The following is a 25748-nucleotide window of genomic DNA, read 5'->3' as shown; positions in this document are numbered from 1 at the left end:
TGTCCCTTGCACCCTCCCACCACCACCTATTCCAGTCCTGTAACCCGGAAGGTGTACACGATCAAAGGCAGAGCCACGTGTGAAAGCACCCACGTGATTTACCAACTGACCTGCCTACACTGTGAAGCGTTCTATGTGGGAATGACCAGCAACAAACTGTCCATTCGCATGAATGGACACAGGCAGACAGTGTTTGTTGGTAATGAGGATCACCCTGTGGCTAAACATGCCTTGGTGCACGGCCAGCACATCTTGGCACAGTGTTACACCGTCCGGGTTATCTGGATACTTCCCACTAACACCAACCTGTCAGAACTCCGGAGATGGGAACTTGCCCTTCAGCATATCCTCTCTTCTCGCTATCCGCCAGGCCTCAATCTCCGCTAATTTCTAATTTCAATCTGCCACCGCTCATACCTCACCTGTCTTTCAACATCATCTTTGCCTCTGTACTTCCGTCCCGACTGACATCTCTACCCAAACTATTTGCCTTTATAAATGTCTGTTTGTGTCTGTGTATGTGTGGATGGATATGTGTGTGTGTGCAAGTGTATACCTGTCCTTTTTTCCCCCTAAGGTAAGTCTTTCCACTCCCGGGATTGGAATGACTCCTTACCCTCTCCCTTAAAACCCATATCCTTTTGTCTTTCCTTCTCCTTCCCTCTTTCCTGATGAGGCAACCGTTGGTTGCGAAAGCTTGAATTTTGTGTGTATGTTTGTGTTTGTTTGTGTGTCTATCGACCTGCCAGCGCTTTTGTTTGGTAAGTCTCATCATCTTTCTTTTTATATATATATATATATATATATCTGTGTGTGTGTGTGTGTGTGTGTGTGTGTGTGTGTGGGCGCGCGCGCGCGTATACCTGTCCTTTTTTCCCTATACATATATATATATATATATATTTAAAAACAAAGATGATGTGACTTACCAAATGAAAGTGCTGGCAGGTCGACAGACACACAAACAAACACAAACATACACACAAAATCCAAGCTTTCGCAACCAACGGTTGCCTCGTCAGGAAAGAGGGAAGGAGAAGGAAAGACAAAAGGATATGGGTTTTAAGGGAGAGGGTAAGGAGTCATTCCAATCCCGGGAGCGGAAAGACTTACCTTAGGGGGAAAAAAGGACAGGTATACACTCGCACACACACACACACATATCCATCCACGCATACACAGACAAGTGTCTGCTTGTGTCTGTGTATGCGTGGATGGATATGTGTGTGTGTGTGTGCGAGTGTATACCTGTCCTTTTTTCCCCCTAAGGTAAGTCTTTCCGCTCCCGGGATTGGAATGACTCCTTACCCTCTCCCTTAAAACCCATATCCTTTTGTCTTTCCTTCTCCTTCCCTCTTTCCTGACGAGGCAACCGTTGGTTGCGAAAGCTTGGATTTTGTGTGTATGTTTGTGTTTGTTTGTGTGTCTGTCGACCTGCCAGCACTTTCATTTGGTAAGTCACATCATCTTTGTTTTTAAATATATTTTTCCTTCGTGGAATGTTTCCTTCTATTATAACCATATATATATATATATATATATATATATATATATATATATATATATATATCCGCACATACACAGACACAGACAGACATTTGTAAAGGCAAAGAGTTTGGGCACAGATGTCAGTCAGTCAAGGCGGAAGTAAAGAGGCAAAGATGTTGTTGAAAGACAGGTGAGGTATGAGCGGCGGCAACTTGCAATTAGCGGAGGTTGAGGCCTGGCGGATAACGAGAAGAGAGGATATACTGAAGGGCAAGTTCCCATCTCCGGAGTTCTGACAGGTTGGTGTTAGTGGGAAGGTGGGAAGTATCCAGATAACCCGGACGGTGTAACACTGTGCCAAGATGTGCTGGCCGTGCAACAAGGCATGTTTAGCCATAGAGTGATCCTCATTACCAACAAACACTGTCTGCCTGTGTCCATTCATGCGAATGGACAGTTTGTTGCTGGTCATTCCCATATAGAAAGCTTCACAGTGTAGGCAGGTCAGTTGGTAAATCACGTGAGTGCTTTCACACATGGCTCTGCCTTTGATCATGTACACCTTCCGGGTTACAGGACTGGAGTAGGTGGTGGTGGGAGGGTGCATGGGACAGGTTTTACACGGGGGTGGTTACAACGGTAGGAGCCAGAGGGTAGGGAAGGTGGTTTGGGGATTTCATAGGGATGAACTAAGAGGTTACGAAGGTTAGGTGGACGGCAGAAAGACACTCTTGGTGGAGTGGGGAGGATGTCATGAAGGATGGATCTCATTTCAGGGGAGGATTTGAGGGAGTCGTATCCCTGCTGGAGAGCCACATTCAGAGTCTGATCAAGTCCTGGAAAGTATCCTGTCACAAGTGGGGCACTTTTGTGGTTCTTCTGTGGGAGGTTCTGGGTTTGAGGGGATGAGGAAGTGGCTCTGGTTATTTGCTTCTGTACCAGATCGGGAGGGTAGTTGCGGGATGCAAAAGCTGTTTTCAGGTTGTTGGTGTAATGGTTCAGGGATTCCGGACTGGAGCAGATTCGTTTGCCACGAAGACCTAGGCTGTAGGAAAGGGACCGTTTGTTGTGGAATGGATGGCAGCTGTCATAATGGAGGTACTGTTGCTTGTTGGTGGGTTTGATATGGACAGACGTGTGAAGCTGGCCATTGGACAGATGGATTTCATAATCCCCAAACCACCTTCCCTACCCTCTGGCTCCTACCCTTGTAACCGCCCCCGGTGTATGGCAATAAAACAGTTTGTAGTTTTGGTTATTCAGACTATCTTAAAAATAAAATTTTCTGAAGGAGGGGAGGGGGAGGGGGGGGGCTGCTGTCTTATACGTACAACGGTCTTATACTTGGGTAAGTATGTATTTTGCTTATTTTAAGACTAGGACCACCAGAGCGCTCAAAATGACCGCAAAATGTTTTCGAAATGTTATTTTGACTGCAGTTTTCGTCGTATTGCAGCAAGCTTCAGCGACTTTTCCATGTTAAAGGTCATAATCACTCATACTAAATATATTTATTTTTTGAGATATTGTTAGGACATTGTTAACAAGTATTCCTACAAATCTGTTAACAATTAGTCTCTAAACAGCAATAATACGCACAATAATGAAACACTTTTAATTTACTTTTGTCGATTGTTTGTCTCTGCGTCTCCAGTCATATTGTCATTCATTAGGTCATAGCAACATAGTAATCATGGTTCGCAGATCTCTGTCGCTTTCTGGTGCAGATCTGTTCACACTCTTACACCATATTCTGGATGATAAGTCTGAAGCAGAATGTGACCTAGATGCAGAAGACCTAAGAGAAGATGCGGATGAAGATTACTGTCAACCAAATGATCATTCGGGAAGCAGTCATTCAGATTATGCTGAAAACATAATTGTTCAGTCAGGTTAATAATAATTGTGAAATGCATTATTTGCAGTTCAAAATTCAATTTGCATATAAAATTCAGGATTTTGAGGACAATTACTCTGAGCTGACAGCAGCAGAAAATGTATCACATAAAAGAAGATATCAGAAGGGATAGATCAACACATGCCTCCCAGGACCACGTAATATTTTCTGGGTAATGATGGCATCACTGAGTTGACTGTAGCACAGTTTGGAAAGACCACATCTGGCAGATTGTCGGGTTATAACATTGTGAGAGAAAATCCAGGACCTACACAATATTCAAAGCAGTATGTTTCTGAAGCCAGTGTAGTGAGTGCATGGCATATTTTTATTGATGAATCAATACTGAAAGACATAAAAGGCTGTACAGAAACAGAGGCAAAATGTGTTCTAGGAAATGAATTGTGGAGTGTAAGTTTGGAGAAACTGGAGATTTTTACTGCTTTATTGTATGCTCGTAGTGTTCTTGGAGCCATGCTCGTGGTGTTTTTGGAGCCAATAGTACTGAACTTGATGAATTGTGGTCAAAAAGGTGGGGCCCATCTATCTTCAGTGATACTATGGGGAGAAACTGCTTTTGAGAAATTCTAAGACTTTTGTGCTTTGACATTAGAAACACAAGATCAGAACATTTGAAGACAGATAAATTCACTTTAGTATCAAAAGTTTGGAACAAATTCATTGAAAATTGCCATTTGACCTATATTCCAGGTGAAACTCTGACTGCTGATGAACAGCTTTTCCAAGTAAAACAAGGTGTCCTTTCTTACAGTATATGCCAAACAAACCGGATAAATTTGGCAACATTGAAACTGGGCAAGAAATTGAGAACTAATGGTACTAGCATTGTTGGAACAATTAGACGATCAAGAAGAGAAATCCCTAATGCTGTGAAGGCAATGAAGGCTAATCTTCACGACTCAGATCTCTTCAAACATTCCAGTGGCATTCTTACTGTATATCAAGGCAAACAAAACAAGAATGTGCTTCTGTATATTACTTTGTTGAACTTCAAACTGGTCCGAAGAACACTCCAGAAACAATAGGTTTCTACAGTAATACAAAATATGGTGTTGATGTGGTAGATCAAATGGCAAGAAAATACAGTGTTCAAGCTCGTATTCGTAAATGGCCAGTTCATGTATTTTATAATATTCTTGACTTGGCAGCTGTCAATTCATGGATCATTTTGAAGAAAGTAAGAAGGATGAAGATCACTCATCGAAATTATATCTTGAAGTTAGCGGAGGAGCTTCGTATGGGGTACACGGACTCAAAAAGTAACTTGGGGGAAACAGAAGCTGAATCTGGAAACTGTGTGGAAAGAAATAAAATGAGAAGACAATGGCAAATGAAGAATTTTAGGAATAAGACAAGTTACATCAGCAAAAAGTGCAAACGGCAAGTGTGTGGTTCTTGATCAAAGGACATAACTAAGGACACTACTAAAGATACGTAATCACATCAGTGAGTGCAAATAAACTGAAGAAAGAGTCAGGCAGTGTTTTACAAATATGTTGTGATATGTGGATTTGGCATACAGATATCATGATTATAAGTGCACTACTTAAAATATTACAGTAATTAATTTTATAATAATGAGTACATAATAAATACATCAGCTTCTTTACTAAAAGAATTTGAATAAAAACTGTGTTTGTTAATTAGATAAAATGTTTCTAAAAACTCATTCTTGTTTGTAATACATGGAAAGAATATTAAGTTTAAGGAAAATTATATAATTCATCGTATTTTAGTTTTATAAACCTAAAATACACATTTGAAACAATGATAATGAGAACAAAAATAATAATTTTCATATAGCGGTCAAACTGACCGCATCATTAGTTCTAGGTATATACACTACTGGCCATTAAAATTGCTACATCACGAAGATGACGTGCTACAGACGCGAAATTTAACCGACAGGAAGAAGATGCTGTTATATGCAAATGATTAGCTTTAAAGAGCACTCACACAAGGTTGGCACCAGTGGCGACACCTACAACGTGCTGACATTAGAAAAGTTTCCAACCGATTTCTCATACACAAACAGCAGTTGACCAGCGTTGCCTGGTGAAACGTTGTTGTGATGCCTCGTGTAAGGAGGAGAAATGTGTACCATCATGTTTCCGACTTTGATAAAGGTAGGATTGTAGTCTATCGTGATTGCAGTTTATCATATCGCGACATTGCTGCTCGCGTTGGTTGAGATCCAATCACTGTTAGCAGAATATGGAATCGGTGGGTTCAGGAGGGTAATACGGAATGCCGTGCTGGATCCCAATGGCCTCGTATCACTAGCAGTCGAGATGACAGGCATCTTATCCGCATGGCTGTAACGGATCGTGCAGCCACGTCTCGATCCCTGAGTCAACAGATGGGGACGTTTGCAAGACAACAACCATCTGCACGAACAGTTCAATGATGTTTGCAGCAGCATGGACTATCAGTTCGGAGACCATGGCTGCAGTTACCCTTGACACTGCATCACAGACAGGAGCGCCTGAGATGGTGTACTCAACAACGAACCTGGGAGCATGAATGGCAAAATGTCACTTTTTCAGATGAATCCAGATTCTGTTTACAGCATCATGATGGTCGTATCCATGTTTGGTGACATCGCAGTGAATGCACATTGGAAGCGTGTGTTCGTCATCGCCATACTGGCGTATCACCCGGCATGATGGTATGGGGTGCCATTGGTTACACGTCTCGGTCACCTCTTGTTCGCATTGACGGCACTTTGAACAGTGGATGTTACATTTCAGATGTTACCACTCGTGGCTCTACCCTTCATTCAATCCCTGCGAAACCCTACATTTCAGCAGGGTAATGCATGACCACATGTTGCAGGTCCTGTACGGGTCTTTCTGGATACAGAAAATGTTTGACTGCTGCCCTGGCCAGCACATTCCCCAGATCTCTCACCAATTGAAAATGTCTGGTCAATGGTGGCCGAGCAACTGGCTCATCACAACACACCAGTCACTACTCTTGATAAACTGTGGTATCGTGTTGAAACTGCATGGGCAGCTGTACCTGTACATGCCATCAAAGCTCTGTTTGACTCAATGCCCAGGCGTATCAAGGCCATTAATACAGCCAGAGTGGTTGTTCTGGGTACTGATTTCTCAGGATCTATGCGCCCAAATTGCGTGAAAATGTAATCAAATGTCAGTTCTAGAATAACATATTTGTCCAATGAATACCCATTTATCACCTGCATTTCTTCTTGGTGTAGCAATTTAAATGGCTAGTAGTGTAATATGGCGGCTCGTGTTATGGAAAAGTTCCTGCAGCAGGATATCACTAATCAAATGTTATATAAAGTAAAACTGTCATCAACAAGAATGTTTTACAAACATTGGTCTTTTAGTGATTAGTTCTTGCTTTCCCCCAAATGTGAATCCTATCAAACTAACCAAAGTTTAATGTGGGCTCCAAATCTAGTTGCAATTTTTCACATACAAAAGCTCTGTCAGAGTGGAAATTACAGTAAATTCAAGAAAAACACAGAGATATGGAGAACCAAAAACAGAATTTGTGGGTCTGTAATCTGATCCTTAAGGCAATGATCTGCCGGGCCATCTTAGAATTGCCTAGCAAACAAAATGCTCTATTTTTTTTAATTACTTACATAGTGGCTCTGTGAAACCTTTCAGGAAATTCTTCCAATCTTCATCATCACATTCAGAGTCATACATATCTGTTGTTATATCAGGTGGAATAAAAGCACGCTCTATAGCCTCGAGTGGTGTGTCACTCAGAGACAGTTTGGATCTTGTTCTCTGACCAATACTTTCCTATACACAGAAAATAAAAAAACAAATCATCATAAGATCATTTAATAATGTGCCAAGATGAGAGTTTTACAAAACAGAGACTCTGTGGTCCCAAATAACCACAAAATAAAAACTTACTTTTCCTATTCCACCTAAATTATCTTTTGCTGACAAGTTCGAGCAATCATCTGTTAAATGCATCTCACTATGATGTTCATCAGGTAGCAAAAATGATACATGTGGTGATCTCTCTGATTTACTGCATTTATTATCTGAGTCGTTAACATGAGCAGTATCCACAGGCACCTTATGACTGTTTATTTCAGCGGAAAGCTGCTTTTCATTTAGCTCTTTTGTGGGAGTCATATCTGCTTTAGATTCCTCACAATCATCAACTTTGTTTTGCGTGACACCTTTGTCTCCACCAGTATCATATTCACTGTCTGTCTCCTCATCACTTCCACTACTACTGCTTTCTTCACTTTCACTTTCCAGTTCCTCATCACTATCGATTTCCAAACCCTCGTGATGAACCTCAGTGGTATTGTCTTTATGTTCTTCTCCCTCTTCTGAGTCACTGCCACTTTCATTTTCACTTTCACTCCCACTATCACTTTCCTTCTCTGATTCTTCTTCTTCTTCTTCTGCTTCTTCTTCATCTTCTGCTTCTTCTTCTTCATCAACATCTTCCTCTTCTTCCACTATTTCTTCACCTTCTCCTTCTGTATCCTCGCCACCGCTTTTAATACTGCCATCATTGCTCTCCTTTGTTGTTTCCATCTCTTTATCGTCATCACTCTGTAACAGTTAATACTCACAACATAACTGACACAGTTAAGCAAAACTGAGTATTTTAAATAATGAAGAGTGTGTTTTCATTAGAAGGCTCATTCTGAAAACTGCAAAAATGACTGTGTTCTCATATACTGCAACAGAGTTAAGAATGAGACAGTGCCAATCCAGGCCACTGTAGAAGAGTGTGTGTGTGTGTGTGTGTGTGTGTGTGTGTGTGTGTGTGTGTGTGTGAGAGAGAGAGAGAGAGAGAGAGAGAGAGAGAGAGACCACTGGAACCTACTTCGACAGTCAATTATACAATTATAATATTGCTAATATGCCACAGCACCACTCAACCTATTGCTGCCACTTCTTCTACTATTACAAATAATGTGAGGGTGTCCATTGTAATGATAGTGATGTGACCAAACAGAAGTGTTTCATTGTGACATCTTTGGGATTTATATCTAAACTTTTCAAGGGAATCAAGATGTACACAGGCACACTGACCCTCACACAAAAACACTCTTCTCCCCCCCCCCCCCCCCCCCACCTCCCCCTTTCAAAAATTTGCAAGATTTTTTGCCATTGCATAAAAACTATATTACAAACTTTACATACCGTTTAACTATAAAACTCTAATGTGAAATCCAATGTCACAAACTACTGACAATACAAAACAATTTCAGCTTGAATTCCCTTCGAAACAGATTTTTGTAGTAGAAAATTTGTTTCTGGCATGTATTTCTTGCAGCTGCACCTGTCCCCTTACTTGGTTACAAAATTAAAAAAATGATGACAGTTTTGGAAAACAATATTCTTGATAAATGCTTAATATCAAAATATTCACACGCTTTTATATCCAAATTCTTGTCATACTTAAACAGTGTAAAAAGTCACTGTGTATCACTCATCCTGTACAAAAACTATATTACCAACATCTCTAAGCATCTCCCTGAACACAGTCTGGCGCAACTTTGAAATTGGGAAAGTCTTACTTGCACAATGCTTTATTAAGCGTTAAACGTTTCAAAGTTTCATCATAAGACAGAAGCTGCGGTATCAAGTGTACAAAGGATTTAACGATAACAGATATACAGAATGAACATTAATAAAACTGACAAACTGCAGTGGTGTATTCCCAAATGGAAATGGAGGAAAAAAGGTCCTATAACCATGCATCATTGCCAAAGTAGATGGCACAGACTAATGACAGTTCCTCTGAGCACATGCCTTGTGTTTCTTGTGTGTTGCAGGCTGTGTGATTGATGCAGCATACTGTAAGCATTAGAATGATTCGGCATTCATGTCGGAAACAAACCGAGATCATGTTGTGTCTGGCAAAGAGGCAGCATGGCTATATCGATACAAATATCTCACAGACACCAACCGTATCACACAACATTTCAATCCCTCTTGAGGTGCTTGTGTTATCATGGGTCCTTCTTTCAGACAGATAAACATGCAGGGAGGAGGTGGACTGCATGTACACCAGATTTGGAGGACTGGGTTCAACAGGATATTGAGACAAACCCTAGTATAAGCTCCAAATCTGGTGTATACACAGCCCACCACCTCCCTGCACATTCATCTGTCTGTATGGACCCATGGTTACATAAATGCACAAAAATGGCTTGAAATGTTATGTGATGTGGTTGTGTGATGTGGTTGGTGTCTGTGAGGGTACTTGTTTTGGTGTAGCCATGCTGTCTCTTGACCGTTTCTATCTGCTTGGCTGTACATAAACACCGTCTCCATTTGTTCCCGAGTGAATACTGGAACATTCTGCAGCTTACAGTGCACTGTGTCAATCACACAGCTGGCTACACCCAAGGACAACATGGCACATGGACAGAGGAACTGTCATTTGGCAGCACCATCTACGGTGGCAGCAATGTATTTCCTGACCACGTTCATAGGACCTATTTTTCTCCATTTCCAGTCAGGAATCAATCCCTGCACTTCGTCAGTTTCATTATTGTTCGCCCTGTGTACATACCAACGTAAGTATGCATATTAATGATCCATATACAGAATTTTCAATTGATGTCATACACACATTTAAATCAAAATTTAGTAAAATGTTCATGAAAGTGAGCATATACAGCGAAATCTCATCTCATATAGGATTTTTTGACAGTGCTCTTGCCTACTCAAAGAGACCCAGTGCCAAACTTACTGTGGCAATTAAGCTATCTACAAAGTAAATGAAGGTCAGCAGGTGGCACTAGCACTGAACACAGGAATGAAATCAAAGAGTAAATTAACAAAGAAACCACACACAGTGATGAACTATACGCTAGGACATCATGCACAACTTGATAAAGGTACATTTATGCTACTTATATAGAGAAGAAACTCATATTGACATTACATAAAATTTACAAAGCTGAAATGAGCATCATAAGGTAACATTGTGAACAATGTAACAGAGATACTTGTTACTTAAAAACCAAACAGAAGACATATTGGCAATCATTAACTGGTGCAGTACAATGTAAACATAAAACTGGTTCAGACAACAAAATAAAATGTAAGTTGTGAAAGAATGAGTTTCCAACCAAGACCATTTCATATTTCAAAGTTGTACCAAATCTGAATGGTCACCTGCCTCTACCATGGACATATTTCTCCACCCAGTAATGCTCAACACAGTCTGTGACGTCAAGTCACTCTTCCAAGAGCATGTAAGTGTACTTACAAAAGGCTGACACAACAGACATGTTTTCTGTCCAAATGAGTCAATGGAGTGATATATGGAGGCATAGAGTTAGAATCATTATTGGGTGCCAGCTTGGGAATCTGTCAGATAGATTTAATGTAATTTATATGCGCCAGATTACTGTCACTGACATTACTCTAAAATGTAAATGTCAGTGAAGCTCTAAATGCAAGCAGTATTGTGGTAACACTAAGAAATTCACCTTATGAGACTGCTGAATAAATCAGTCATCAGATGTCCTTGTCAACCATTACAACACTGTAGTGTGCAGGTAGCATTCCACACCAATTCCCACAAAATTTGCACATCAACAATTCACCTTTACCTCATAAACAATGGAAACATATTCCATCTTCTGGAATTATAATTTAGTAACAAATGTTTCCAAAAGCTTAAAAGCTCAAAGGAGGGAAGCCAAGGATTCTATCAATATACCTACATAGTACTTTTATGATGAAGACAAATGGGTGTCACACTTTTGACCACATATTTTATGTGGCATACGTGAGAGAGAGAGAGAGAGAGAGAGAGAGAGAGAGAGAGAGAGAGAGAGAGAGAGAGAGAGAGAGACTGCTAAATATGGATGGATATTGGGCTACATCCTTCACTCACATGGGAAGAGACACCATTATATAAAACAATGGAAGAAGATGACATGGCTGTTGGTCAAGCCCAGTGGGCGTACCTTAAAAAATATTTATTAAGCCTGGGATAATGAAACTTAACTCTTGTCAACCACCTGCTCAAAGCACTTATTTACCATGCATAAAATAAAAATTATTAAAAGAAACATTTTTTCCACTGCAATCAGAATGGAAATAGGAAATTATGGAGATGGGTCCCTAGTTAAATTGAAGGATCCCAGAGGTTGATGAGAGTTGAGAAAGAGAGTATTAGGCGATCATTCACTGAAACAAGAGACAGAAATACAATAGAAGAGAAATGGGTAACTTTGAGAGATGGTATAGTGACGACAATAGACTGTCAAACAGGCAAAAAGACAAGACCTAGTAGGAATCCTGGGACTACATAGGATGTATAGAATTTAACCTATGAATAAAATGAAGCAGGTGAAAGAGAACAGACACACCTAAAAAACGAGGCTGACAGAAAGCACATAATGGCAAAGTGGGAATGGCTAGAGGATAAATGCAAGGATGTAGATCCAATCGTAACTTGGGGACAGACAGATGCAGCCTATAGGATAACTGCAGAGACCTTTGGAGAAAAAGAGAAGCACAAAAACTGTATAAACAGAAAGAGCTCAATTGGCAAGCTGGTACTAAGCAAAGAAGGGAGAGCTGAAAAGAATATTGAGGACCTATGAAAACGAAACAAACTTGAGAATAAAATTACAGAAAGAGAAGGTGAAGAATAGGTGAAAATGAGATGGAAGATATAATATTGCAAAAATAATTTGACGGAGCACTGAAAGACCTAAGTGGAAACTAGACCCATGGAGTAGAAGACATTCCCTCAGAATTATTGAGATCCTTGGGAGAGCCAGCCAAATCTGGTTCAAGAACATTTTTCCACACAAGTGACTATCATTTAGTGTCCCCTACATTCAATAACCCCTGGTAGACTTTCACCCGTACAGTTTTCTTTACTAACTGTGATAGCAAAAGTCTTGGACTTGGATGTCCATTGCACCCCTCTCAACTTGGCATCCCAAGTAGCTGCTACAAAAAATTTTGGATTCCACAGAAGGCAGGTCTGGACAAGAGTGAATCCATAGGATTCACTCTATCAGTTTAATATGTCATGGCTGCAAAACAATCACAATAATTATTTACAGAAGAATGGTAAAAAAAACTGGTCGGCGCCAATCACAGCAAAAGGTCAGTTCAGGTTCTGGAGAGATGCAAGAACATGTGACGTAATAATGACCAAACAACTTATCCTAGACAATAGGTCGGAGAAAGGTAAGACTTTGGTTTATGGCATTTGTAGATTAAGGAAAAGCTTTTGACAATGCTGACTGGGATACATTCTTTGAAATTTTTAAGGTAACAGGGACAAAATACAGGGAACAAAAGATTATTTACAATTTGTATACAAGCCAGACTGGAGTTATAAAAAGTTATAAAAAGTTGAAAGACATGAAAAGGAAGCCACAGTTAAGAAGGGAAGGAGCAGAGTTTTAGCCTACCCCCAATGTTATTCAATCTGTACACTGAGCAAACTGGAAAGAAAACAAGGAGAAATTTTGAGAAGGAATTAAAGTTCAGAGAGAATAAATAAAATCTTGGTGGTCTACCAATGACAAAATCCAGTCAGAGGTGCCAAGAACTTGCAAGAGCAATTAAATGGAATGGAAAATTTCTTGAAAATATACAATAAGATGATGATCAACAAATGTAAAACAAGGATAATAGAATGTAGTCAAATTAATCAGACAGTACTGAGTGAATTAGATTAGAAATGGAATGGAAATGAAGTCCCATGCTTCTTGACAGAGCATAGGGGAACGATGCGGGAGACTCTCACCTCCGTACTAGGCAAGGTCCTAATGGAGAATGGTTTGCTGTTGCCTTCCTCCAACCATAATGGGGATGAATGATGATGATGATGATGAAGACGACACAACAACACCCAGTCATCTCAGGGCAGGTGAAAGTCCCTGAGCCTGCCAGGAATCGAACCCGGGATCCCTTGCTCGGGAAGCGAGAACGCTACCACGAGACCACGAGCGGCAGACTAGATTAGAAATAGAAATACTAAAATTAGCAGATGGATTTTGCTATTTAAGCATAAAAATACTCAGCTACAGGAACACCTGTGAAGCGAAAAGCTGGCAAATGCTGTAAGATCAGATTGATAGAGTGAATAACAAATGAGGCTATACAGATTCAGATTGGGGAAAAAAGAAATTTATGGCATAATTTGACTAAACTTTCACCTTCAGTTCCTTGGGCACATCTTGAGAAGGAAAGGGGATAATTTAGAGAAGACCATCGTGCAGGGAAAAACTGAAGGCAAAAGATCACGTGGGAGAGCAGCAAACAGATGGTTGGATCAAGTGAAGAAGATTATCAGCCTGCCTCTTCACATTACATTGAGAAAGGCCGAATATAGCTGTGGATGGAGACATCTGCTTGAAGTTTCAACTACGTAAGAATGAACGAGGAAATGAGGTCACAACACTCAGCAATGCGTAAAACGACTAATGAGAGAGATAATTAAAAGAAGGGATCAATTGACAGAACACATCCTTAGGCATCAAGCAATTGCCAATTTGGGAAAGGGGGGGAGTAAAAATTGTAGTGGGTGCCAAAGGCTTCAACACATAAGCAGATTCAAATGGATGTAGATTGTGACAGTTACGCAGAGATGAAGAGGTTTGCAAAGGAAGACTAGTATGGACAGCTGCATCAAGCCAGTCTTTGGACTGGAGACGATGACGACGACCACCACCACCACCACCACCACCACCACCACCACCACCACCAACAACAACAAAAAGAATCATTATTCAATGTTATCTGCAATATCTCAGTACTCTCAACACAGCAAACTGTGTGCATCTGTCTATATATGGTTATCAGCAAAACTGAAAATAGGAAGTGCAGAGTACCAACTCCAAAGAAAGAAAGAAAGAAAGAAAGAAAGAAATCATTACTAGTGATGCATAATATTTTAATTTATTACCTGCTCCTGATCATCAGTGGGCTGATATTCTTCATCATCACTTGAGTCCTCTGGCAATTCTTGCTCAATTAAAACACGACACTTTGAAGTTGCCTGTCGTTTCACAGGTGTTCCTATAGCTGAGGTGGGCTGTGATCCTTGCATCTGTCTTCACAGAATATATAAAAAGACATACCAGTTCATGAAAGAGCTACAACTCATTTATTAGCTACAATTAGCATCTTTTATGAGGTATGCACATTTTTTAATGCTACAATAACTCTTTTCAAATAATTTAGAGGGATAAAATCATTTATGCACAAATTTACATGCATTAGTCCACGAATAATTATTAGAAAATCAAAAGATAAACTCCTGGCAATACATGTGATTGGACAGATAAAAAAATCAGTCTTTTTCTTCTCATCCTGTCCGGTAAGCCTCCCCTGACCCGGGGTTCTGGGTGACCTTTCCCGAACTCCACCCCTTTTTCTAAACCTCTGCAGTTCTTTTCCTTTATCCCTGTTCCTCCCCCTTCAATCCTTCTGCCAGAGGAAGGAGCCACTGGCTCCAAAAGCTTGTATATGTGAAACCTGGGAAGTGCGTGTGTTGTGCTCCCGCCGCTTGGTGAGTAAATTTTTTGTCTACCCAACTACAATATACTGTCAAAAGACAAATCCTGGTTTAGCAAATAGCTTACGCTGTTCTTTAGACACTCAACAAAAAATAAAAATGTAAAAAAGGAATGCTCATTAAGGAATCAATCCTGTAACGTAAATTATAATCAAATACAGTGGAACCTCGCATAGCGAGTATAATTCGTTCAAGAATCTTGCTTGTAGTGCGAAACACTCGTTAAACGAAACAATTTATCTTACATGAATTAATGCAAAATATGATAATGCATTACATGAGGAAAAAGTAATAAAAGTTTTATCTTATTCATGCCACTTATTCAAAAAAATTATACATACAGCATTATGTACTTTATTATTCATGATACATAACTAATTCCTTCTTACTATGAAGCTATCTATAGTCATTTGTTTCTTCTGATGCTACAATGCTTGGCGAAAATGCGACACAGCATTACTGTTAAATTAATGCATAGCCACTGCTTCATTGGAGGGATGATTTTCAATGTACTATGCAACCGATTCCCATGCTTTCACCATTTCTCTTACTGTGCCAGAAGATTGCTGCTTTGCTTTGCTTTACCACCTCTTCCCTCTTCTTCTTCCTCCTCCTCCTCCTCCTCCTCCGAAGAAGAAGAAGAAGAACTCCTCTCCACAACTTACCACTGTGAAACACACTGCAACTCCATAAGCTCTTCTAAAGTCATTTCTTGGTTGTGATCTTCCACTAGCTCATCAACATCATTGTTATCCACTTCTAGCCCATGGTCTTTGCCAAAGACACAATCTCATTGGCTACAGGCTCCACAGGTACTAGCTAAAATGGCTCAGAATCACATTCAACAACACACAGTGTCCAAAGCTTCTTCCAAGCAGAAGTGAAAGTTCTCGTGGTAACCCCTTCCATGTCTTTTTGATAACCTTAAAGCAGGTAACAGTGTTGAAGTGATGTTTCCAAAACTCTCTGAAAGTGAGACTGGTAGCTTCAGTCAACTCAAAGCAATGCTCTAAGAATGCTTTAGTATAGAACTTCTTAAAGATGGAAATAATCTGTTGGTCCATAGGCTCGAGTAATGGAGCGATGTTGAGAGACATGAATTGGGTCTAGATGAACTGAAATTCTTCAAGGAGAATGGGCAGGAGCGTTATCCATAACAAGCAAGACATGGAGAGGCAGATTCATCTCAAGCAAATATTTTTTCACCAAAGGACCAAACAGTTCATTGGTCCAATCACAACAAAAATCATGTGTCACCCAAGCTTTGTTGTCGGACCCCCACATCACATTTAACCTGCTCTTCTGGACTTAACACTTCCTGAAGGCTCATGGAGTTTCTGAATTGTAAACAAGCAGCAGTTTAATTTTCAAATCACTACTTGCGTTGGCACAGAATAGCAATGTGAGATTGTCTTTCATTGGCTTCTGATCGGGCAGTGCATTCTCCTCTGATCTTATAAAGGTAAGCTTCAGCATCTTTTTCCAGAACAGACCCATCTTGTCATAGTCAAAAACCTGTTGCAGAATCTATGAGTATCTTGAAGTTGCTGAAGAAGTTCCCAGTTACCTTTGTGTTGGAGCAGGCTGCTACATCGTGCCTCACAATGCTGTGGATGCCAGTTCTCATAAGCTTCTCGAGCCACTGATTGCTTCCCTTAAGCACTTCTTTACTCGCTGATGATCCTGGCATCTTCTTAACAAGGTTGGCAAAAATCATTCTTGCCTTATCACAAATGATATTCTTGTGAAGTGTTGCCTTGCAACTGCTTTTCATTTATCCATGTAAGGAGCAATCTTTCAACATTATCCAGAATATGAAACTGTTGTTTAGATACTCTTGTCACTCCCTGTGAAGCATCTATCTCCTTATCTTTTTCTTGTTCTTGAGGATAGTGCAAATAGTTTATGTAGACTGGCTGCATGTGCGTGCTAAATCAGCAACACTCACACCACATTCACATTTGTCAATGATTTTATGTTTCGTTTCTAAGGTCATTTATGTTCTCTTTCTTCTTGCAGCTTTTTCTTGGGTACACCTATATGAAGGTTATTAAAATTTGAACACAAAAAACAGTGTGTGAACACTAGTTCACAAAAATGTGTGAGCACAAGCTGCACTACGATGGTTATAGAATGAGTGCTAAAACCAGACTGCAGTTTGTACTAAAGACATTGCTCATAAGCCACTGTCAACAATGGTAGGAGTTTATAGTGTTGAACATTCCTCGCCCCCCCCCCCCCCCCCCCCTCCCGGCCCACGGCCACTACGTGTGAATGGCTGGTGACGTCACACTAAATCGCCATCACTCGTTATGCAAAATATTGTTCATTAGGCGCGTCACTTTTCTAAAAATTTATTTTGCTCTTTATGTGAATTGTATGTTACGGGATGTGCTCATTAAGTGAGGCTCCACTGTAAAGATAAAACACTGTACACTTTCAAGGCATAGACAGATCAAAACTAAAATACGAAAGCATACAAACACTAGCATACAAACACTAGCTTTCAGCACCAGGGGTTTCTAACTGCATCAGAAGAGAGAAAGGAATAAAGGGTGAGATCAAATGTGACTATTCAAAACTTTGTGCGTAACTGTCATGACATTGCGGCCTAATACATACATTTATTTTCTATCTAGATGTGGTTGTAAAACTAAAAGTAAACCAGAACTGGTTTGCACATTACATTTAACTAATTTCTTAAACAACCAGATGAGAGAGAGAGAGAGAGAGAGAGAGAGAGAGAGAGAGAGAGAGAGAGAGAGAGGGAGAAAGAGAGAGAGAGAGAGGAGAGAGAGAGACAGACAGACAGAGCACCATTTAATTTACCATGTTAAAGGTGATCAAGTTCTGTGGCTGTGGGTTGAATTACTTGAAGAAGTATAGCTTAATTTGAAGCCAAGAAGTGTTCCGGGCTTTCACCAATCTTCAAGTTAGCACAGTGCAATAATATCTCTAGAAGTCTAACATTTTTATTGACTGCATTTTGAACACATCAGCTGCTTTTTGTTCTGTAATTTGCAGCTCCATTTTCTGCCTTTAGTTGCATAGCATGAACACTTTTGACTCATCGATATGGTACAGCATTTGCAGTGTAGCTGACACATGTATTTGTTTAAACTGGAAATTACATCTAAAGTCAAGTTTGTTTTCTTACACATGCCATAACTACTTCTGAAGTCAGTTATGTTTGCTGACCTTGAAACTTGAAATATTCCTCTGCATGATTAAAAAATTGCTTATTATACAATCTATATACTGCAATGAGTTGCACTATGTTATTGTACAGGTATTCTTTTTATAATGAAAAATTTCTGTCTTAGCAACTAACATGAATGGTTATCTAACTAGTGGAGTAGCAAGTGACTAGCTTTGACAAAATAATAACTAAATTACTTTTAATTTTATTAAAGTGGTGTGACATACTTTACATGTAATTAGTGATATCAAACATTCACAAAAACTTAACAGATTGACATATTGCACAAGCACTTTATAATGAATAAAGGAAGATGTAAATGGCATATAATACAAACGCGACTAGACTATCACACACACACAGGGAAACATTCCACGTGGGAAAAATATATTTAAAAAGAAAGATGATGAGACTTACCAAACAAAAGCGCTGGCAGGTCGATAGACACACAAACAAACACAAACATACACACAAAATTCTAGCTTTCGCAACCAACGGTTGCCTCGTCAGGAAAGAGGGAAGGAGAAGGAAAGACAAAAGGATATGGGTTTTAAGGGAGAGGGTAAGGAGTCATTCCAATCCCGGGAGCGGAAAGACTTACCTTAGGGGGAAAAAAGGACAGGTATACACACGCACACACACACATATCCATCCACACATACACAGACACAAGCAGACATTTGTAAAGGCCTTTACAAATGTCTGCTTGTGTCTGTGTATGTGTGGATGGATATGTGTGTGTGTGCGCGAGTGTATACCTGTCCTTTTATCCCCCTAAGGTAAGTCTTTCCGCTACCGGGATTGGAATGACTCCTTACCCTCTCCCTTAAAACCCATATCCTTTTGTCTTTCCTTCTCCTTCCCTCTTTCCTGACGAGGCAACCGTTGGTTGCAAAAGCTAGAATTTTGTGTGTATGTTTGTGTGTCTATCGACCTGCCAGCGCTTTTGTTTGGTAAGTCTCATCATCTTTCTTTTATATATATATATATATATATATATATATATATATATATATATATATATATATATATATATATATATATAATAGAGGGAAACATTCCACGTGGGAAAAATATATTTAAAAAGAAAGATGATGAGACTTACCCAACAAAAGCGCTGGCAGGTCGATAGACACACAAATAAACACAAACATACACACAAAACTCTAGCTTTCGCAACCAACGGTTGCCTCGTCAGGAAAGAGGGAAGGAGAAGGAAAGACAAAAGGATTGGGTTTTAAGGGAGAGGGTAAGGAGTCATTCCAATCCCGGGAGCGGAAAGACTTACCTTAGGGGGAAAAAAGGACAGGTTTACACTCGCACACACACACATATTCATCCACACATACACAGACACAAGCAGACATTTGTAAAGGCAAAGACACAACCTTTCCAGCATACCTCCGTAGAGGCAACTCACTCACCCTTCACAACCTTTCCAGCATTGCATGCCACCCTCCACCTTAAAAAACTATCCAATCTCCTGGTTTCCCACCTCCGGAAAGGCAACTCACTCACCCTTCACAACCTTTCCAGCATTTTAAATATATTTTTCCCATATATATATATATATATATATATATATATATATATATATATATATATATATATTAGAGGGAAACATTCCACGAAGGAAAAATATACCTAAAAACAAAGATGATGTGACTTACCAAATGAAAGTGCTGGCAGGTCGACAGACACACAAACGAACACAAACATACACACAAAATTCAAGCTTTCGCAACAAACTGTTGCCTCATCAGGAAACAGAGAAGGAGAGGGAAAGACGAAAGGATGTGGGTTTTAAGGGAGAGGGTAAGGAGTCATTCCAGTCCCGAGAGCGGAAAGACTTACCTTAGGGGGAAAAAGGGACGGGTATACACTCGCACACACACACATATCCATCCACACATATACAGACACAAGCAGACATATTTAAAGACAAAGAGTTTGGGCAGAGATGTCAGTCGAGGCAGAAGTGCAGAGGCAAAGATGTTGATGAATGACAGGTGAGGTATGAGTGGCGGAAATTTGACATTAGCGGAGATTGAGGCCTGGTGGATAACGGGAAGAGAGGATATATTGAAGAGCAAGTTCCCATCTCCGGAGTTCGGATAGGTTGGAGTTAGTGGGAAGTATCCAGATAACCCGGACGGTGTAACACTGCGCCAAGATGTGCTGGTCGTGCACCAAGGCATGTTTAGCCACAGGGTGATCCTCATTACCAACAAACACTGTCTGCCTGTGTCCATTCATGCGAATGGACAGTTTGTTGCTGGTCATTCCCACATAGAATGCATCACAATGTAGGCAGGTCAGTTGGTAGATCACGTGGGTGATTTCACACGTGGCTCTGCCTTTGATTGTGTACACCTTCCGGGTTACAGGACTGGAGTAGGTGGTGGTGGTGGGAGGGTGCATGGGACAGGTTTTACACCGGGGGCGGTTACAAGGGTAGGAGCCAGAGGGTAGGGAAGGTGGTTTGGGGATTTCATAGGGATGAACTAAGAGGTTACGAAGGTTAGGTGGACGGGGGAAAGACACTCTTGGTGGAGTGGGGAGGATTTCATGAAGGATGGATCTCATTTCAGGGCAGGGCAGGGCAGGGCAATTTTATCCCGCCTATATATGCTCAACAATACGTAACCCACTTCCCAATCATAACCAAAAAATTTTATTTTCCGCCTTCAACACTACCGCTGCTATAAAATCCACCGTTTCTAGTTCAATAACAGCTGCTTTCACGTATTTAACAACCATTTCGGCTAGTTCTAATAACTTTAACTTTATTACCACTTCCGTTTTTCGCACTTCACTGATCATTTTAGCCGCTCCCCACAGGTTTTAACGTCATTATTTCCACAATTGTTAGCCCCATTTTCGTAATCTTTCACCACAACACCACTCCTTTAATACGTTTTTTCTCGAAATTTTTCCGAATTTCTCCGTCCTTTAACGTGATTTAGCGGCATCACAACCACCTAACGTTTTTGCACATCGCTGTCTACCAACCCAAGTTCACCACAGGATCAACTTAACCAACACTTTTTCGTTTTTTTTTTCATACCAGATCTCCAATTGCTTTCTAGTTCACCTTTATCTCTCCCCATATATTTCTATCTTTCTTTTTCATTTCAACCTCATGTTAAACTTTCCACCTTCTAATACCATGTCACCCTCACGACACCCCCACAATGACCCCATTAAGTTTTATTTACTTTCCCTCCGCAAACATGCCTTCACCCTAGCCAGATTACACTCACATATTTTATTTTCTCAGGCTTGTCTGAAATTTGGCACAACCCCCAAAGGCCTCACACTTAAAGTTCCCATCTCTGGCTGCAACCCTTCTTTCCATCAGTCCCTATACCAGTTCCAAACTGAACAATCCATTGCCCTCACCCACCTAATCCTTCACCTACACATCAACTCAGCCAATGAACACACCCGTCAACTCCTATCCTTAATAAAAGTCCTCAATCTTTCCTCTCCCACATCCACACCGGCTATTCAGAGCATCCTCCTACAGGCCAACCGCCAATTAGAACAGCATGCCACCCTTCACCTCAAAAAACTATCCAATCTCCTGGTTTCCCACCTCCGGAAAGGCAACTCACTCACCCTTCACAACCTTTCCAGCAAACCTCAACCACCTCTCATTGCACACAAACCCAGTCTCTCCCATCTACTCAATCTCCCACTTCCAGCTCCACTCCCTCCAGAACCTCAAAATTCCGATCAACACAATCTGGCACCACAACACCCTAATTCAGTAGTTAACCTTTCCTCCAAACCTCTCTCCCAATCCGAAACCTCTGTCCTATCCAAAGGCCTCACCTTCAGCCCCACTCCCAGATTCAACCAAACAGCCCTCGTCAAAGATTTACTGTCCTACACTCGTACTCTCTGCTGGAAGTATCACTTTGCCACGAAGAAAAATGATCCTAATCCTACCCCTGATGATCCAACTCCCCAAGACACTATCCAAATTGAACCCTGCCTGGAACAGTTCCGTCCTCCGTCACAGCGGGACCCACCTCCTCTTCCTCAAAATCACCCTCTCCAAACCTTCCAGGAATTTCTGACTTCCAGCCTTGCCTCTCAATCCTTCTTAAAAAACCTTAATCCTACTCCCAACATCACCACTGCTGAAGCCCAGGCTATCCGTGATCTGAAGGCTGACCGGTCCATCGTCATTCTTCCGGCGGACAAGGGTTCCACGACCGTGGTACTTGATCGTCGGGAGTATGTGGCTGAGGGACTGCGTCAGCTTTCAGACAACACCACATACAAAGTTTGCCAAGGTAATCCCATTCCTGATGTCCAGGCAGAGCTTCAAGGAATCCTCAGAACCTTAGGCCCCCTACAAAACCTTTCACCTGACTCCATCAACCTCCTGACACCCCGCACCCCTACCTTCTACCTTCTTCCTAAAATTCACAAACCCAATCATCCCGGCCGCCCCATTGTAGCTGGTTACCAAGCCCCCACAGAACGTATCTCTGCCTACGTAGATGAACACCTTCAACCCATTACATGCAGTCTCCCATCCTTCATCAAAGACACCAACCACTTTCTCGAACGCCTGGAATCCTTACCCAATCCGTTACCCCCAGAAACCATCCTTGTAACCATTGATGCCACTTCCTTATACACAAATATCCTGCACGTCCAGGGCCTCGCTGCGATGGAGCACTTCCTTTCACGCCGATCACCTGCCACCCTACCTAAAACATCTTTCCTCATTACCTTAGCCAGCTTCATCCTGACCCACAACTTCTTCACTTTTGAAAACCAGACATACCAACAATTAAAGGGAACAGCCATGGGTACCAGGATGGCCCCCTCGTACGCCAACCTATTCATGGGTCGCTTAGAGGAAGCCTTCTTGGTTACCCAGGCCTGCCAACCCAAAGTTTGGTACAGATTTATTGATGACATCTTCATGATCTGGACTCACAGTGAAGAAGAACTCCAGAATTTCCTCTCCAACCTCAACTCCTTTGGTTCCATCAGATTCACCTGGTCCTACTCCAAATCCCATGCCACTTTCCTTGATGTTGACCTTCACCTGTCCAATGGCCAGCTTCACACGTCCGTCCACATCAAACCCACCAACAAGCAACAGTACCTCCATTACGACAGCTGCCACCCACTCCACATCAAACGGTCCCTTCCCTACAGCCTAGGTCTTCGTGGCAAACGAATCTGCTCCAGTCCGGAATCCCTGAAGCATTACACCAACAACCTGACAACAGCTTTCGCATCCTGCAACTACCCTCCCGACCTGGTACAGAAGCAAAATAACCAGAGCCACTTCCTCATCCTCTCAAACCCAGAACCTCTCACAGAAGAACCACAAAAGTGCCCCACTTGTGACAGGATACTTTCCGGGACTGGATCAGATTCTGAATGGGGCTCTCCAGCAGGGATACGACTTCCTCAAATCCTGCCCTGAAATGAGATCCATCCTTCACGAAATCCTCCCCACTCCACCAAGAGTGTCTTTCCGCCGTCCACCTAACCTTCGTAACCTCTTAGTTCATCCCTATGAAATCCCCAAACCACCTTCCCTACCCTCTGGCTCCTACCCTTGTAACCGCCCCCGGTGTAAAACCTGTCCCATGCACCCTCCCACCACCACCTACTCCAGTCCTGTAACCCGGAAGGTGTACACAATCAAAGGCAGAGCCACGTGTGAAAGCACCCACGTGATCTACCAACTGACCTGCCTACACTGTGATGCATTCTATGTGGGAATGACCAGCAACAAACTGTCCATTCGCATGAATGGACGCAGGCAGACAGTGTTTGTTGGTAATGAGGATCACCCTGTGGCTAAACATGCCTTGGTGCACGACCAGCACATCTTGGCGCAGTGTTACACCGTCCGGGTTATCTGGATACTTCCTACTAACACCAACCTATCCGAACTCCGGAGATGGGAACTTGCTCTTCAATATATCCTCTCTTCCCGTTATCCACCAGGCCTCAATCTCCGCTAATGTCAAATTTCCGCCACTCATACCTCACCTGTCATTCATCAACATCTTTGCCTCTGCACTTCTGCCTCGACTGACATCTCTGCCCAAACTCTTTGTCTTTAAATATGTCTGCTTGTGTCTGTATATGTGTGGATGGATATGTGTGTGTGTGCGCGAGTGTATACCCGTCCCTTTTCCCCCCTAAGGTATGTCTTTCCGCTCCCGGGACTGGAATGACTCCTTACCCTCTCCCTTAAAACCCACATCCTTTCGTCTTTCCCTCTCCTTCCCTGTTTCCTGATGAGGCAACAGTTTGTTGCGAAAGCTTGAATTTTGTGTGTATGTTTGTGTTCGTTTGTGTGTCTGTCGACCTGCCAGCACTTTCATTTGGTAAGTCACATCATCTTTGTTTTTAGGTATATATATATATATATATATATATATATATATATATATATATATATATATATATATATATATATTTTTGCTTTTGTTTGTTAAGTCTCATCATCTTTCTTTTTAGATATATTTTTCCCGTGTGGAATGTTTCCCTCTATTATATATACATATACCTAAAAACAAAGATGATGTGACTTACCAAATGAAAGCGCTGGCACGTCGATAGACACACAAACAAACACAAACATACACACAAAATTCTAGCTTTCGCAACCAACAGTCCTCTCCCACATCCACACCGGCTGTTCAGAGCATCCTCCAGGTCTGCTTGTGTCTGTGTATGTGCGGATGGATATGTGTGTGTGTGTGCGCGAGTGTATACCTGTCCTTTTTTCCTCCTAAGGTAAGTCTTTCCGCTCCTGGGATTGGAATGACTCCTTACCCTCTCCCTTAAAACCCACAACCTTTCGTCTTTCCCTCTCCTTCCCTCTTTCCTGACGAAGCAACAGTTTGTTGCGAAAGCTTGAATTTTGTGTGTATGTTTGTGTTTGTTTGTGTGTCTATCGACCTGCCAGTGCTTTTGTTTCACACACACACGCGCGCGAATGACATCCTAAATGACCAGAGAGTGTTAAACAACAAATTGTTTCTAAGACCTTTCCATAAATGACTAATACAATCTACACAATCTTCTTCCACCTGTAATGTTTCTCACCTTAGTTCACCTAACATTCCAGCAGGACTACTTGCTCAATTTTACTAACTGCTAAATGTATCATCTAACAGCACTCTAATGAACCATATGTAATCCAGCCATTAGGTATGGTTTCCAAAATGCAGCTCCATATTCTAGTATTTGTCACAGTAACAGCAGATTTGATAATTCTTTAGTATCTTTGCAACTACTGTTGTTGTTGTTGTTGTTGTTGTTGTAGTCTTCAGTCCAAGGACTCATTTGATGCCACTCTCCATGCTGGACCATCCTGTGCAAGTCTCTTTATCTCTACATAATTACTGCAGACTACATCTGTCTGAATCATTTTAGTGTATTCAAACCTTGGTCTCCCTCACTTATCTTGCTATTGCCAGTCTGTATTTTATATCTTCCTCATTTCAGCCATAGTCAGTTATTTTGATGCCCAAACAACAAATCTTATCTACTACATTTAGTGTTTCATTCCCTAATCTAGTTCCATCATCATCACCTGATTTACTTTGACTACAACCCACACCCAGA

The 25748-nt window shown here is 41.3% G+C and overlaps 1 protein-coding gene across 1 annotated transcript in view; it reads right to left on the bottom strand.

The window, feature by feature from the left end:
* Positions 1-25748, bottom strand: part of LOC126187979 (GON-4-like protein) — a 191016-nt gene that overhangs the window by 103260 nt on the left and 62008 nt on the right. Inside the window, exons 4-6 of the mRNA XM_049929378.1 lie at positions 14318-14465; positions 7309-7968; positions 7026-7191 (exon numbers count right to left, since the gene is read on the bottom strand). Of these exons, the coding sequence (XP_049785335.1) occupies positions 7026-7191; positions 7309-7968; positions 14318-14465 (974 nt within the window). The remainder of the gene's footprint in view (positions 1-7025; positions 7192-7308; positions 7969-14317; positions 14466-25748) is intronic.

This window comes from Schistocerca cancellata, chromosome 5 (assembly GCF_023864275.1).
Source record: "Schistocerca cancellata isolate TAMUIC-IGC-003103 chromosome 5, iqSchCanc2.1, whole genome shotgun sequence".
NCBI classification, from domain to species: domain Eukaryota; kingdom Metazoa; phylum Arthropoda; class Insecta; order Orthoptera; family Acrididae; genus Schistocerca; species Schistocerca cancellata.
Note: the sequence above shows the minus strand (reverse complement) of the source record. Positions and strands in the feature narration are given on the sequence as shown.